General features: G+C 42.4%; 1 protein-coding gene across 2 annotated transcripts in view; it reads left to right on the top strand.

Annotated features, from left to right (window-relative positions):
* The window catches only part of ptprfa (protein tyrosine phosphatase receptor type Fa), a 205,681-nt gene that overhangs the window by 76,213 nt on the left and 111,767 nt on the right, over positions 1–17,701 (top strand). For both annotated transcript variants that reach the window (XM_071531031.1, XM_071531030.1), the window contains exons 5-6: positions 8,868–9,056; positions 16,835–16,945. In XM_071531031.1, the coding sequence (XP_071387132.1) occupies positions 8,868–9,056; positions 16,835–16,945 (300 nt within the window). The remainder of the gene's footprint in view (positions 1–8,867; positions 9,057–16,834; positions 16,946–17,701) is intronic.

The following is a 17,701-nucleotide window of genomic DNA, read 5'->3' as shown; positions in this document are numbered from 1 at the left end:
TTTTATTTCTGACAAATTGAAATAATAAGGTTAATCCAACAGTCAGAAAAACTACAGGTTAAACTGAATTTAATTTTATTTATTTACAGTCAACTTAAAAATATTTCTTGTGAATCATTACCTCAAATTCTTTTAGTTGGTTCAATGTTTTATTTTTTCAGTGTAATTTTGTGCTTGGTATACAAATAAAAAATACAAAATTAACTATTTATAATTGTTTTTGATGGTTGTTTTGTATGTTTTATGAAACTACAGTATTTATAGAAGCAAAATATTATAATATCTCAAATTTGACCAATCCAGCCAAAAATTGGCATTTTCCCCTGTAGTGCCTCGCCTTAAAGGGACATTTTAGGGTTTTTACACCCATGTACTTTATCGTGAACGCAGTGTTTTCCATCAGTCCAAAAAGGACTTGCCTCAGTGTTTTGGTCAAGCACTGCCAGTGCGTTGAGAAACAGCTGTGAAACAGTTACAAAACTGATTGGAAGCTGCTGCATGTTAATTTCAAGGGCTCTATCGATTTGTTGTAGCTTTGCTAACAAACTGTAACATCCATTATCTGAGTACCAAGAACTGAGTGAAGTGCTTCGGATGGTCTGAAAGGGCTCATTGTTCTTAACAGGTACACATGTGCAGACGGACATGTATACACACAGACAGATGGGGTTCTTGATAAATCACATCAAGACATCAGCCTTGCACAAACACTATTCGCCTTGTTGGTTCTAATTTGTTTTGCTAAAGCCGCGTGATTACAGTACACATTTTCTCTTAAAGTGATGTTGAACTTTGGTAGTACCTTGGGTTGTGTAACTTCTTGGCTATAACCCCAAATTCAGAGATTCTCTGTTATCTGTTGCTCTGTGAGAGCGATTGGAGAATTACATTTTTTTTCTCCATTCACTGGCATTGTATGGAGAAACAGGTCTGAAAATCACACTTCTAGCACATAACGAACGCGAGCAAAGCAGATTCATTCTGCTGAATATTTTTTAAGTGAATCGCTTTTTTTATGTTTATTAAACCTTTCAGTTTGAACAAGTGTAACGTTTGGAAGATTGTCAGTGTTACACTTGTTCAAACTGAAAGGTTTTGGGGTTATATAAGCTACACAACCCAAGGTACTACCAAAGTTCAACATCACTTTAAGGATATACCTCTTTGCAAAAATATGATATACTTCTTATGTAAGCTATTTCGCCCAGTGGATAACATGGCACTGCTTTGTTTCTCTCATTAAATTGCATCAACACGCAGCTTCTGAAAGTGACCTACTAAATATACTAAATATAATATCTGTTGAGATGAGCATGTCTCTGTGTGTTTCTAGACACTTTCCCCTGGCTGGGCCTCAAGCTTGTAAATACAGCCTACCTGTAGGAAGACCTATTTTCTATATCTGCCTCCAGCCCCACCCCACCCCACCATGACCCCCCTCCGTGTCACCATCAGGGCCGATCAGGTTTCCTTCTGCTCTCACAAAGCTGGTGCTGCTGCATTACAGCAGGAATGTGTGGCCCAGCTGGAGCCAAACACCTTGTCACAGCAGAACAATGAGCTCAGTGTACACAAGTCTATGGGCTCTCATCACCCAGGCCTCTTACACCATTACACCGAGTAGGGATGCACCCATAACACTACTTCACTGCCGATAACAGTTTTCAGTATTCAACTACAACTTAAAGGGGAAGTCAGGAAGATTTTTACTGCCCCATAGGACTAAATGACCATAATATATCTGTTGTGGGTTGATTGTGTTGTTGACCAATACCAGTGAGTCCATGATTACTTGGCCAGGTGCTGAGATTTATGGCTTTCAAAACTCCCATACTCTGTCCCCCAGTTGGTATTTCACAACACTCAGATTTCAGACGATTAGTTTGCAGCCATAGGATAAAATGTTTGAAATATGCTGTATGTTTTTTTCATTAAAGAGTTCTAACATCCCTTTATGTTTATTTAAAAAGGCAGAAAATGAAGAAAATGTGTCTCTTGGTATCAGCTATTATTATAGGGGAAACTCTCTGATATCACGACCATATTTTAGCCTGGTAGGAGTCGGACATCCAATGCCAGTATTAGTATCTTTGCACTGCTAACATTGAGGCCAGCGCGAGGCCAGCCGTTATCAGCCAAGCTCCACCTGACTCAACAGGGACGCCGTTCTGGGACTGGCTTCGGGGGCCATTCACTCTCAGTTCACTCAATTCCAACTGTAAATTGAAACGGCATTGAACATAATAATGGAGCAGTCTACATTCTCAAATTCTCCATAGATTTGATATCAGACCTCTTTTTTTATGGCAAAAGACTTCCTTTTTGAGTTTTGAAAGAAATCCACTTCCTGAATTGAATGAAGTGAAAGTGAATTACTGGAGTCCAGAGTAAGAGCTGCAGCTGAGCTGAACCTTATAGGTTGTCTGAGGTGGTATTTAAAGCTGGCTACACTTAAGATTAAACTATTACTTTAAGTTTTCAAATATACTACAGCTCAGGATAAGAATAATGTTCTTCATGATGCTTTGCAAATGAATTTATTTTAGTTAAAAGTTGAAAAAAAAAATGAATGTGAAGACTATGTCTTCACAATACTGGACCCTGATTGGCCAAGCAGCTGCTCCTTTAATCCAAATGAGGTAAACCTTCTGATTGGAGCCTTTCCAGTTCAAATGCTGCAAAGTAGCCTGATTGGAAGGATTTCAGTAATTAGTGAGGGGAGCCAATCAGGACCAAGTCCAGTTGTGATGCATTTCCTGGAATAAGTCTGAAATTGCCTGGAAAAAAAGGTGGATTTTTGAAAATGCAATAACTTAAAATGTAGCCGCTTAAACAAAATCAAACTGTAACAATGTCCATAACTGCAACATGGTAGAGTTATAGTTTTTAGTAGCTGTGCTTATACCAAGCGGCCTATAAGAGGGCAGAGAGGGCTTGAGGGAAAACAAGCCTATAGGCCTATTATTTCTTTGCCAGGTAGGAGGCTGGAAGCAGACAGCAGGGGTTTGACACAGTTCAGCCACTTGCTATGGCGTGCTGGGAAGGTTGGGTTACCCTGTCTCCTCCCCAAAGGCTGTTGATAAAGAGATGAGGCAGGGCAGAGTGACTGACAGGAGTGGACAGACAGGACATGTCAGTACACCATTATTCTGTGTGTAAATAGCGTTTGACTGACAGCCAATCAGCCGCAGAACAATGACAGCTCTCTTTGTGTTTTAGCGTAGGTTGCTGGAGAGCTTCAATCGGCAATTTTGAGATTTTTCCTTTGAGTCATCCTGGATTAGGTTGTGGGCTCGCCTTTTAAAAGCATGGTAATTCCCCCCCTCTGAAACATGCAACTATGGAGTCCTAGAAGAGCATTTCCTTTACTATGCTCACATATTTCATGTATGGATATCCAGTGTCCTGAGAGGGGTAAAAAACCCTACATGAGTAACCAGTTTTTCTCTGTTGTCCTGGACCTCAGATTGGGTTCTCTGTAGCTGTTAGGTGGGACCATGTCATCTGAGACAAGATATAGGCTATAGAGTTTCAAGATGACTGAAAGATTTGTCTCTCTTTTTTCTTCTTCTTCTTCTTGATCCTTTGTTCTGCGAATTATCTTCACAAAAATATGGTGCACTTACTTTGCCCATTAAAACAAATGCAAGGCCACTAGTACTACTAATTCCCAGGCTGTAGTGGGAAGCTCCCTGGGAAAATAGTGACTTACTTTCGCAGCAGTTCATCCACCATACATGCTCATTTGGCACCCTGGATCTCCGGTTTTGTTGTGTTTCATGTTTGTATTTAGGGATAGAGGCTTTTTCATTGTCCATTTGCATTAAGGACCTGACTTGTCTGCCATTAAATTTGCACAACAGTCAGTCAAATGCCTAAATATGAACCAATATGTAAACTAGTCTAACTCGAATGTCAAGGAAGGTGGTAGGTAGGCAAACTCAGCAGACATTTTGTGTTCGCAGAGGTGAATATTTATTTACAGTGCTCTCCATTACACGTGTAACTCAGGTCCAATAACAAAAAAAACACAAGAAAAATAACTCTGAAAGTTAACTCATAATAAATCAAACACAATCGTAACATTATCATTGACAGTGGTGGAAGAATACATTTATTTACCTCAGTGAACGTATTAATAGCCTCATTCAGTACTATGGTTAAATTCCTCCATTCAAAAATATATTGAGTTAAAGTATTGAGGTATTAAAATGATATAATATAATTGTTAGTTCTGTCATCAGAAAAGTGAACCAGAAAATGTCGCTGCATGGTTTACATTCCATATCTTTACTTTCTACCTTTTTTCCACCTGACAGTCGCTCTGCCTATCCCAATTACTCACACAATAGAAACCCCCAGTGACCACTTATTTAACAGAATATGACATTGTAATTCAATTAACTCAGGATACCACATATATCGCCCTATTGTAGAATAAATCTCCTGTATCAATTCACCATGCATGTCAACTTCTCTAGATTAAAGCTGCACTCTGCCAGATTTCTATGTAAAAATCCAGTCGTCTCACCAGCCTAAATCACAAAGTAGGGCTGCAACAGAGAGGAGCGTCCCATCCCCACTAATTGAGACCCTGTAGATTCACACAGTTACCTCTTGCTGCCATTTGAGGTCGTCAATGTGTGAAATTGCTTTAAAGTTGTCAGTGGTTCATTTTTGCTCTATCTGATTATCTCCTCTAAAAGAAAACTGGTTTGAGATTAAAAGAAAATATCTATATCTGTGACTATATTTTTCCCGAAACTTCTCATATTCCAAGTTCCCCCCAGAGCCAATATTCTCTGTGGGTCCAAGTACAACAGGTATGTAAGAGACAAATTATACATAGGTCCAAAATCGACAAACTTATCCTTTAAAATGCTATGCTATGCACCTGTAAGCATTTACTGAGGGACATACAGTAGGTGATACTGTACAAATGTACAAGATACAAAGATATAAAAATACAGTTTGCATCATCTTTGCATCATAATACTTTCACAGACAGAGTTTGGAAGCAGACCCTAAAGTTCCCCAGCAGAACCCAAACAAATGACTGGCCTTCGCCCCTCCCAGTGTTCTCTGGGGTTTCATTTGTGTCTGTCACCACAGGATCCTTCCTCCCTTCCCCATACACCACTTTAAGCTCTTTATTAGAGGGTTTCCCAGTGTCGCGCTGGGAGCTTGTCACACTGTACTCTGAGATTTGTGAACAAATCTGCGTCATTGTCCTCCTTATAGGGAGGCAGGGCATTGCTTCACATTCTTGTTACACAGTAGTGTCACTGTTTACGCAATTCAATTTTCTTTTCTTTTTTTGGGGTAGACACTTTTCCAGTTTGGATTATGAAGCAACAGTGGCCCATTTATGTGGAGAAGTATGCAAAGAGTGTTATATGTTCGTAGGGAAACGAGAAAGAAGCGCTTGGATCTGGTTAAAATGTATGCAAGCAGGTGCTCATTGAGGATGGGTCTGTCAATAAATGGCATAATCAGTGGAGATACTATGTCAGTATATACTATACCAGGATCTCTACTGGTTATTTTGTTTACTGAAAAGTGCGAGAGGTGAGTTGACATAGTGGGATGTGGTGTTTGCCTTTGTCCCACTTGCCCTGGTATTGCCTCCTATATCCCCTCAAACATGTGTATGTACACACAGGCTCAGGCACACCACACACACACACACACACACACACACACACACACACACAGACACACACACACACCTACATGCGTAAAATGCAGCCCTGTTTCCTAAGGTTTGTATTGTACTTGATCTTTATCGTGATTTTATTATCGTTGTTCAACTTGACTTGAAACTGTATCCAAGATGTGTTATTCACACTCTTACTGTAAGTCATATGATTATGATAAGTTGCCTCAACTGTGGTAATTTAGTGGAGATTCAGCATACATGACAAAAATAACAAGCAACAAGTAAGTTTTGCAAGACCAATTATTTTTGTCTGACACTGATTAAGCTTGTTTCAGTATATATTAAGTCAAAATATCTCACTGAGCTGGAGGATATTATCTGCGGTTTCGAAAAGTCTCACTTGTTTCTTGACAGTGTAATATGTTTACTTGAAACATATGTCATTGTCTTAAGTTTCTGATTTCAAGTTTTTGTTCATCTTAAAACCAGTCATATTATAATGAAATAAATGAAATGACTTGAAACCAGAAAAATTATCTGTCAATGCAGTAACATAACATAACATAGAAAATATATATTGAAAGAAGTCTGACCAGTCAATAGTAGATCAAAACTAGAGCATCTTATTTGTTGCATTGTTCCTCCAGATCATAATACAAGCCCCTCAATCCCCATTGCAACAATGACAACAAATTGCACTCACTTTTTTTTTTAACACTTGCCATATAATGGGAAGTAGCATTTTCCCAGGAGATATCCTTAAAAAATAGCTTGTAAGTATTGGTAACCTCATTGAAACCAGTGTGAATCCCCAGCTACAAGGTTCCCCCCCCATGTTCTGACAAGTGCCTGGTGAATAAAAATTATAGCCTGAATTTAAAATATCTCGCTTTTACTAGAATGCCCTATGGTTATAATTGAGGCTAATTATGTCCCTGCAGCTACCTAATGGTTACCATCATTTCTAATGATTGCCATCATTTCAAGAAATGAGTCAAAAACGAGAGTCTCGGTCTCCATTGTCTGTCGATGACAAAATCCCTATCCGCAGATGTCATCATCCCTCATCTGGCATCAGCCTGCTGTTATAAAGGGCTGATGAGATTCACATCTCCCTACTCAATATTGAGAATAGGGGGTCTGCCTCTTTCAATGATTTCTTTTCACCTGTCCTATCCAGGTGACAGCTAGTAGTGAGCACTGTCAGTCATATATGACAGAAAACCAGGCTGGCAAAGGACAGCTCTCGCAAGTCCTGTCTATAAGCAAAATCTTTAAAGTGGTAATCTGTGACTTTCTCTTTGTTTACATTGTGGCTGCGGTCGAATAGTCAAAAAAATACGTCCTAACTCCTATTCCTAACCACTTTTTCTTGACCTCGTTGGAAAACGTCATGAGGTCAAGGAAAGATGTGAAGGAGAATTCATAAGGACTTAGGAAAAGACAACCGCGGTGCTAAGAGAATCCGACTGCACTTACACTAGGCTACGTAATTATGCGACGGCGGATGTTAATGACGTGGGTCTGCCGTGTGAAACTACAATGTTCCCAAGATGGACTACTAAAAGCGCATCTTAGATACTTCACCCTGTGCGTTCTTACCGTGTTGTTTCATGCAGGCTGCATAAACGTGGACGACCCGGTGAAAAATATTGCTTCATCACCAAGGTTGGAATTGAAATAAAAAAAGGAATATAGGCTACCAGTCACAAAAGTGAAAGGAAATGGCTTTCACATTGAGAATGGTTGCACACGCTCACCCTCCTGTCCACTCATATATCGAAAATAATTGTTAAATTCATGCAAGATAGGCATAACATGTTAGGCCTACAAATCTACTACTGTACATATCATCATTCTTAAGTTTCAAGCATGTTGAATTAAAAACATCATCTGGCTAAAAAATCTCATATCCCTTTTTCTTGAAAGACAGACTTCTGTGTTATGGTTAATATGCTGATTATGATCTGATTGTAAGCCTATGCATATAATAGCTTAAGAACCACCACACAACTCAGTAAACACCTTGAAATGTTGACTTTATTGTGCTTTGAATTTGTTATGGCTGATACAGGCCTTTATTACAGTAAGGCAAGGGTTTCAGCATCTGTGCAAAAATTAATGATGAATGAATGATATTCCTAAAGGCTGCAATACAACAACGCTCAGAATGAAGAAATTACTAATGTGAGTACTGAGCATAGGTTACGCTACAACGTTAACTTCACTTTGATCATTTTACAACAGCAACATAACGTTTATAGTTCGCCTATGGGTTTAACATATTGTTGAAAGTTCAAAACATATTAGCAAGTTATGGCATAAGATGGAAAATGCTTAATAAGCAACAGTAACTTGCATGATGATCTGCGTCCCTTGTCGGTCATGATCATTTGTTTTCGCAAACGGCCGAATGGTGCGTCGCAAGGAACTGTGGGGCGGCACTATCTCCTTTCCTTTTGTAAAGGATGGTCCAGTGTATCCTATGCTAAAGGAGCTAAGTAAGGAAGCATTGAAGCACCTTTCCTTAGCATTTAGAGAATTCGAACAGCTCTTATCATGGCTGACACTTAGGTACTTCTGGGTCATTTCACTCAGTTAGGAACCTTCCTAAGCAAAAAGACTATTCGACCGCAGCCTGTGTCTCGATTGCTACCTTAATAGATTTGTTTATTTCAATGACTTTTTTGAGGGCGGGTTGGAGAGGTTTGCAGAACTCCTGATATTGTTGTGTCTTCTCTCAGTTGCATGGAGGGAGGCGTGGAATGGGATTTTCAGGCTATGATTTTATTATGTCTCATCCATAATTTGGCAGGACTGGCATTTGACCACACTTAGCCTTTCAGATTATCTGAGCAGGGTAGGGGCCTTACTCCGTCAGAATGAATTTCAGTAGGAGTGAAATTGCATCTCTCACCCTCCCGCTCGCACAGATCTATGACGAGAAATTCCATAGAGGGATTAGTCATGCCATGGCCTAGTGATATTTACATTAGGGCTGGATTTCACTACGTTTGAATTTCACGGGGGGGGGGGGTGCACCTCGTGGGCTCAAGGTTGCGGTGATGAGAAGGGAAATCTCACACCACATGGTTCGGGCTGAATGACACATCCGATGACTGGTGTCTTAGCTGCCATCATCCACTTAGAGTGTCCAGCTGTCAGGATGAGAGCGCCAACGGTTTGTTTGTCTTTGTCTTTGTCACAGAGGACCAGATCCCACATGGCTTCCCAACCATAGATATGGGCCCCCAGCTGAAGGTAGTGGAGAGGACTCGCACTGCCACCATGCTGTGTGCCGCCAGTGGCAACCCAGACCCAGAGATCTCCTGGTTCAAGGACTTCCTACCTGTGGACATCAACAGCAGCAACGGGCGGATAAAACAGCTCCGCTCAGGTAAAGAACAACAGAGCCATGAACTGATAACACCAGTGCTACACTATTTGGCATGTCCACACAACAAGTGTCCACCCTGAAACACTTCAACACTGTTGAACCATCTATTGGCGATGTACCTTGCATTTCTGGGTCCATTTTGTTTGGTGGTGTATTTTTCTTTTTCCTGTAGATAACTGGCCAAACACCACGTTGAGATAATTCCAGCGTAGCTACAATGGAGTTTGATAAATAAACATTACATAAATTCCAATATGTCATCATAACATAACTTCTAGGATGCATTGAACATCGCAGATTGATGAATTCTATCAGTGTAAGAGTATCTGAGGGTGGATCTTTAAGTCTCACATGGTAAAACGCACAATAAAGTTAAGATTGGAATAAATGTTTCCCACTTTGAGCTGAACAGCATACATTTCAGTAATTACCTCGGCAGCACCTGTGTGGGAATATTGGTGTGCCGGCGGTGCTTAACGGCTAGAGACAATGATTAATCTTAAACCAGAGCCAGCCATGTGAAGCAGGCTCTCTGAAGCTCTGGGCGATGGCGAGCCTCCAAAGTACCACATAGGGCATCTTCCACCACAAACGGGCCCGTCCAGCAGCTCACAGCGGAGTTGGACAGCTCTACTCTGAATACCCTTGCTCCACACAACCTGTCAGTTGTCCTCTCCCTCAGTCGCTGCGAGAAAACAGAAATGTTTATCCGTTGCCAACATCGCGAGCACCCACACAACGCGGAAAGGCCGTCCAGGAGCCGCACTGTCTTGCCAGCCCTTGCAGCAGAGCAAGAGCCAGATTTCCCAGCGCTGAGTGCTCGGGGTCCCTTTCCTCTGGCTCCACTCATCTCGAAAGCGGAGAGGGAGGAAAGGCTGAGAGACAGGCTTTAGGATATCACTGGCTTTGAAGTCCGTGCTGAGGATTTTCCCAAGCCACATTTGGGGCCTTAGGTAAGGACAAATATGCCATGTATTATTACTGAACAGCATAGCAATTTGTTTCAATTTGGTTCATAGGGCTCCATCGTCACACAGTCCCCACAGCAGCCAAGCCCAGATGGCTGACTTCCTTTTATTAAAAAAAATAAATAAATAAGAGCTGCCCTGTGTCACACAAGGCAAGTGAAATATATAGCTGTGTGTAATGTCAGCACTCCACAATTATTCAATTTATTTGTTTCAATAGAATTCATTATATGGCAGAGCGATTAAATTTGCTCATGAATTAGTGTCCCTATTAAATGACTTTGATCCATCAAGGAACACTAATAGCTTCATTTTTCAATTTGAGACCTTTGCTCTCTTACGGTAAATGGAAGAAAATATCCTATGTATTCTTTGCCGAAATAGGATTTCTTCCGACACTCTAAAACTCTCCATTGTCTCCCAGTAATTACGACCAAAGTTTGTCTTACTAGGAGAGATTCTGGCCCTGAGCATAAATTCACCCTGTTCGCCATGCTAGACGCTTGACAGGCAAACATAGCGAGTGCAGAGCTGAACTGCTGGATCTGATAGCGAGGAAGAAGAGGATTAGCGCGACGGGACAAAGCACCTTTGCGGGAATCGATGCTGGAGTAAAACATCATGCTACCTATTTGGCAGCCAGTCTCTGAAACACTCAAATCGATGCGTCAACTAACCCTGTGTCCACACTGCGAGCAACAGCATCAACAAGTCACTGGGAGTCCATTCATTTCCTATAGAGCCGAGCAACCAGGGAAACTTAGCCAAACAAGCTCATCGGCCAAGAAACACTGGCCGCGGCTGAACTTTTTGCAGTCATCAGATTTATGTGCAATGTGATTTCATTGTGATTTAATTTAATGAACATTAGCTCTGCCTGGCATGTGCAAAATGGGCAAGAAGTTGATTGCAGCCATGCAAAGCTTCCCAGTTCTCTACAACATTTATTTGAAAGACTACAGGAATAAATGTCTCAAACATGATGCTTGGAGAACGGTTGCATCCATCGTTGGGTTCGATCGTAAGCTATGAATATTTTTTTAAGCTTTTTGATTAATGCTACCTAGCACTTTCTAGCTTGGTCTGTTAACTCGTCAAAATGGAACGTTATGAAAGGCATTACCAAAGCAGCAAAAATTACATTATTTGCCTGTTGAACACGTTGTAGCTGCAGCCTGCTACATAGATGCAGTCAAAGCCTCTCACACCACCAACAATCAGTCAGAATGGAGCGGCCTATCAATCAAGTTGCTGGCAGTGTGAACACACGGTTAGTGGCTGCACCAATGCCCATACTGTGGCTCCGAAATGAACTAATTAGTGCCATATATTTAGATGGGAATTTGATCTACAGTGGAATATACTGTACTCTCAACTGAAACATCAAGGTTCAAATTAAAGAGCACCAATCCATCACTGTATCTGGAAGGACACTATTACAAATACAACCTCTTCCAATCCAGACATTGTGAAAACATAATAAAGCCCTATTATTTTTCACAATGAATGTTCGACCCTGAAATCTGTCATGAACCCCCCCCCCCCCTTGATTTCACAGGGGAGCGGCGTGGGGGTTTGTGTAGCTGTCAGACAGCTGTGGAGGCAGCCCATGGCAGGTCTCAGTACACCCAGTCCAGCCCTCTGAAAGCTGCTGATGTCCCCTCCATCGGACCCAGGGGCCACACAGCTTCCAGGCACCCCCCCTCCCCCACACCCACAACTATCTCTCACCATCTATCTCCCACATCTCTGTGCTCCTGTTGGCTCAAGAGTGGCTTGGCTTATTATCCAGATCGCTGGCATCTGTATAGTAACCAATCTTCTCCACCGTTTGTTGCATATGACCTGATATGCCCAAATGGCCCCTGTTACTAATGACTCAACGTATGCATACTGACAACGGGGATATGCAGATGAAAGGAAGAAATGTAACTATTGCACTGCACTAGAAAGAATGGTACACAATAAAAGGGTGGCGTATGATTAGTATGACAACTGCTGTAAAAATACATCTATAGTATGCTAATGCTGGAGCGGGATAGCAGAATGCTCTCTCCCATAGAAGCAGCAACATCACAATGTATTCCAGGACACAAGCACAGGTTTCTTTGTATTGCATCAGAGAGAGGAGGCAGCTTGTGTTCTTATCTGCCTTGTTACGGCAGGATGCTGAAGAGCCAGATCACACTCAGTCTCCAGACAATGTACAACGCCTTGGGTTACAACCAGAACAGGCCTGTTCACGGCGAACGAGGGGTCAAGCGCTTGATAGCCAGGTGCTGTCAGAAAAAAGAAAAAAGCAGGTGTGGAGAACAAGTAGGTTTGTGATCATAGCGGGATGAGAGCTCTGTAGAGCAAATACCCAGGTGTGCAACGCAAACAAGCACCAGGTGAAAACAAATAAGCAGATTCACAACTGAAAGACTGGGAGCCATAGCTGGGGTATGAACGCATACATTATTTAAGCATTTGGGTGCATATAAAAGAACACCCATTTGGACCGAGGAAAATGGTTTTCTCCGAGAATACATTCTGCACAATTGTCGTTTATGAAGTTAGCCTTGGTTGGGAATAATCATTACGCTTATTTTCCACTCTCAGCTATCACTTTGACTCATTAAATATTAAAGAATGTCTTATATACGTAGTAAACATATTTTCTTTACTTTTTCATATCAGTGAAATGAATGTGAGTTTCCTTTTCTAAAGAGGGATAGAATAGCAGTCGCTCTTTTCTCGGCTGTTTTTCCTCTCTTTGCTCTCCTGCTGCTCTTGTCTTTCTCTGTCACTCTCTCTCTCTCATCTTTATACTAATGCTTCTCTCTAATGTTATTTGCATTCAAATTACCTCACCAGGTGGTACACCAATCAGAGGTAAGAATGCTGGGTACAGAAAACAGTCCACTCATCCTCTTTTCCTCCTCAATCCCCCTCTTCTCCACCACCTCCTTCCTTCCTCCTCCTCCTCCTGTCACCTCACAGTGTCCCCATTTCCAGCTCTCTGTCCTCTCAGCTTGGCCCCCGGCACTTGCTCTGCCTTCAGCACATGACCTTTCATAAGTGTGTATGGTCAGTCCTTCGAATAAAGCTCAAAGAAGCTACATCCGATCCAAATGAAATTGGACATAAGGGTCACTCAGCCAGACTGAGATGTCTTAGAACAAGCGAAAACTATCGTAGCACTAGGTAATAAAATCAAATCACCATAATAGCTCACTACTATAACTGAACACCAAACCCAAATCTGTGGTGAAGCCTGACTTCTAATGGTGAAAAGTAGGGTACTGAACTGGCCATCTGCTATTGGCTGGTCTTTGGTGCCAGGTGATGTCACCTTCTATAGAGTACAACAGGTGGTGACATCACCTGGCACCAAAGATCAGCCAATAACAGATTGCCAGTGCGGTACCCTACATTTCACCATAGATGTCAGGCTTCACCACAGATTTGGGAGGGGTTTAGTTACTCTTTAATAACTAACATGACTGCTAACATACACTTCACAAGGCCTACTACGCTAACAAGGGATTTAGACCACAGTCAATACGCAAAGCCTAAATCAAACAATCTAATGTTGTAAAATGACACAACTTTCCTTATCAGGAAACCAGGGAACTTGAAATGAATCTAGTCAGATGCTTCCACAAGCAATTTGAATTGTAGAGAAATGTGAAATGGAAAAAGTAATCTTCCAGTGCAATTGCAGTAAAAACTACCGTCAGAAGGAAAATCAACTGGTCTATAGGTTACATGGTAGTTCAACAACGACCTAATGAAAATTTCAATCAGCAAATGGACATGCTGCCTAGCATAGAAAGAGGTCCTATAGATGGCGTATAGTATTCATACGTATTCCCAATCGTATTCCTCTCAATGACAGCCCTACTTAGATATTTAGATGACGATCCTGCAGCCAATTTTCTTAGACTTTCCTACCGAGGTGTTGCGCGGAGTATGAAATGAGCCCATTTGCATACGCGATATAGCAATTGACAGCTGGCGCGATTAGTAGTCTGCAAAGTGCGTGTTGTTCAGGTGTTGAGCGGTGACCTCTGTCAGCATGCTGTCCTTAGAAGCTGTCCTTAGAAGCTCTTACATTATTAAAGGCTCACCGCCTGAAGGGCAGAGGAAGTTCTGGCACCTTCTAACATTCGCCTTAGGGTTTCCAGATCTTCGTCTGTGAGAAGTCACACCTTCTCCGCCAGCGCCGATTAGCCTCGTTTATGCCAAGAGGTCAGAGCAAACATCCATCAGCATCGTTTTTTATTTCTCAGGAGGGAATAAAACATTTTCTCATCAAGGGGCCCTGCCATGAAGAGATGGTGAATGCACTATGAGGTAGACAATCATCAGGGAATCGAAAGGGGAAATATAGAAACTGAGAAGCAGATTTAACTCGGCCAATAAGCAGCTTCTGCTGCATGCTCTCCTCTTCACTCCCCAGCAGCAATGTGATCTGATCTCTCCGATTTAGGCCCAGAGGGAGAAAGTTAAGACCTTGGGACATTATCATTTTGACACAATGTTTTGTGATATGGAGGAGACAGGCTTACCTACATGCTCTGTATGAAGAGCCCCATGAGTGTGTGTGTGTGCGTGTGAGAGAGCGAGAGAGAGAGAGCGAGAGAGAGCTTTCGTCCTTATGCAGTTTAAGGACATACATCTCAGGCAGAATGCCCTTGCTGGCTGCATCCCAGATGAAGGTTGTTCCTCCTCCATCTCTGGGCTCTCTGCCTTCACCAGATCCACCGAGGATGTGGCTACACACACATCATTTTACTACTACTGCTGATGTTTGTTTTTTTTAACCAACTCTTAACATTGTGTTACAAACCCATTCCATGATGCATTTAAGTAAATATATTCTGAAATATATTTTTTAACATTTTATTTTTCACATGTATTATTGTCCAGTGGTTGCAAAACTGCATGATGTGTGTCACATTCAGCCAATAAACACCATTCTATAATTGCAAGAGACACATTCATGCCGTCTGTCTAAACCTAAACCAAGTCTCTGCTGATACCTGAGTGTCTAAATGAATACCGAATGTTTGTATGAATGCTATGAAATTGTCTTATGGTTTTGGAATGAATTGAGGACATGGTAAATGGTGTCAGGTAAGTGCTCTGTTACAGCTCCTGTTTCATTTGTTGTTTTCCCGAGACAAAGATAGCCAAAGAGGTTCAGCAAGCTGAGCAGCAATGGAGTCCTTCAGCCCTGGTCTGATTTAACTACTGGGTTTCAATTCCATCTGATGAGCAGTCCCAGTACACCCAGTACTGTCACCAACAGTAGAATGAACAAATCAGTGTTCAACTGTATAAGGCCAGTAGTACCAGCCTGACACCCAGGCAGTTAAACCAACACAGGACTTTAGCCATTGTCTTTTCTGTAATTTTATTACAGAATTTGCTGCCTCAGAGGAATACAATAAGTTTATGGTAGATTGTCCCATTATGTAGGATGAGAACATAAGATACCATAATCATCCATAGGTAGCCTACCTGGTAGATTATTGGCTCCGGTGCTCCATGCTAACACTTTAGCATAGGCTACACTATGTTGAGTGATAGTAGGCTCCATGCTAACACTTTAGCATAGGCTACACTATGTTGAGTGATAGTAGGCTCCATGCTAACACTTTAGCATAGGCTACACTATGTTGAGTGATAGTAGGCTCCATGCTAACACTTTAGCGTACACTATGTTGAGTGACAGTCGGCTCCATGCTAACACTTTTTACACTATGTTGAGTGACAGTAGGCTCCATGCTAACACTTTAGCGTACACTATGTTGAGTGATAGTAGGCTCCATGCTAACACTTAAGCATATACTATTGCATTTATTGGTGTCTATTTTCTCATTAACAGCTAAGCTGACCAACAGGACAATCTACCAGCAACTTGGTGTATTCCTTTAACAGACTATAGGAAGAGCTGTGAATGTTTCTGATAGCAGATATTTTACACCTGCTGCCCCATAAACATTAAACTTCCTACATTAAGTTACATTAATTGCTCAGTCTCTTTTCTTCAGTTGAGGTAATGTTTCTCAAGGGTTCTTTGTAAGAGATAACACGCATTTTATAGATTTTCATGTTTCAGAAGTGCCTCTTCATAGCAGAATTCTTGGGCTCATGATAATTGTAATTCCACTACATCTGCATTGTTGGCAAGAATGGCACTGCAGAATCACTGCTATCACTAAGTCCCTGTATTTAATATCATTTGCCACTAAAAAAAACCAAGCCTGCTTTTATTGACTAGACAGAGTGGAGCAATGACTCATTACTGATAAGATGATATTATTTGGTCCCTGTGATAAATTATTAAATGTTGGGACTGACAAGATATTATTATTTGGTGAGTGTTATCAATTACTAGATGATGGGACTGACAAGATACTATTATGTGGGCAATGTAATCAGTTATTAGATATAGGGACTGACAGGATATTATTTGGTCAGTGTGATAAATTATTAGACGTATCAGCTTAGTGGGAACATTGGTCCTGAATGCTCCCTTAATGTGATTTTTCTTTTTAGATGTGGCTTCCAAATAGATCTCTGGTCATTTTTGCTTAATAATCGGCATCCATTATAATGATAATATCTACAAATTTGGACTCACTCAGGCTAAGATATGGCGGGTTGTGTGTTTGTTGTGTGGAGGGCTGCTGTCAGTGTGGCTGTATCTGATTTACTGTGCTGCCACGTCCGGGTGTGTGTGTGTGTGTGTGTGTGTGAGTGCCGTTTGCATGTGTGTGGCGTAGAGCTGAACCGTGACACTTTGACCTTCCTCCCCAGGAGCGCTTCAGATTGAGAACAGCGAGGAGTCGGACCAGGGCAAGTACGAGTGCGTGGCGGTCAACAGTGCCGGGACTCGCTACTCGGCCCCGGCTAACCTTTATGTTCGAGGTAAGATCCCTCTTGACCCCCCCACCCCCACCCCCACCCCCCTCACTGCCACACAGGTCACCGCCTCAAACAGTGAGGGCCTCTCCTCCGTCCGTATGGTCAACACTAACTCTCTGTACTGCCCTCCACCTAGAGTAGAGGTGACCGTCCGCCTCCAGACTGCTAATGGGGAAATGTCGCCCGCTCCCTGGATCCAGCTGCAGTGAAAGTCGAACCTGTTGATGTCTGCTTTGTGTATGCTCTCTCACTGTCCTTTCCTCTCTCTCTCTCTCTCTCTCTCTCTCTATCTCCCTCGCTCTCCCTCTGCCTCGTCTTTGTCTCCCGGGCGGTGATTATGTACTTGCTCCACTGCCCTGTTGTTAGTTTGCTTGACCCGGCCAACCTCACGGTGGCGGGGGCGGGGGGGGGGGGGGGGGGATGTTTTGACTCATCGGGGGTGAACGGGAGGTTGGCTGCGGTTCTGCCTCTTTGTTTTGGGCGAAGCGCGGGGGAGGGCGGCGGGGCGTACATGTGGAGGCTTGCCAGAGGAGAAGCTGACACCTCGCCGCCCGTCCCGTGTGGGAGCAGACAGGGAGGAAATTCCCCCCCCCCCCCACCACCAAAAGCGGGACACGGTCGGCTGCGCACGCTGCAATAAAAGTCAGCGGGGTGAAAGCGAGCCTCGGGGCTTCTCATAAGTAGGCCTTGTCAACAAACAACTCAATTAGCCTCAACCGATATCAGGTTCTCAAAGGCAATTTCAAAGCGCAAGGGTGA

The sequence above is a fragment of the Centroberyx affinis genome, unplaced genomic scaffold, assembly GCF_046629955.1.
Source record: "Centroberyx affinis isolate AG114_WGS23_722 - 3 ecotype Tasmania unplaced genomic scaffold, CSIRO-AGI_Caff_v1 ptg002023l_1, whole genome shotgun sequence".
Lineage (NCBI taxonomy): Eukaryota > Metazoa > Chordata > Actinopteri > Beryciformes > Berycidae > Centroberyx > Centroberyx affinis.
Note: the sequence above shows the minus strand (reverse complement) of the source record. Positions and strands in the feature narration are given on the sequence as shown.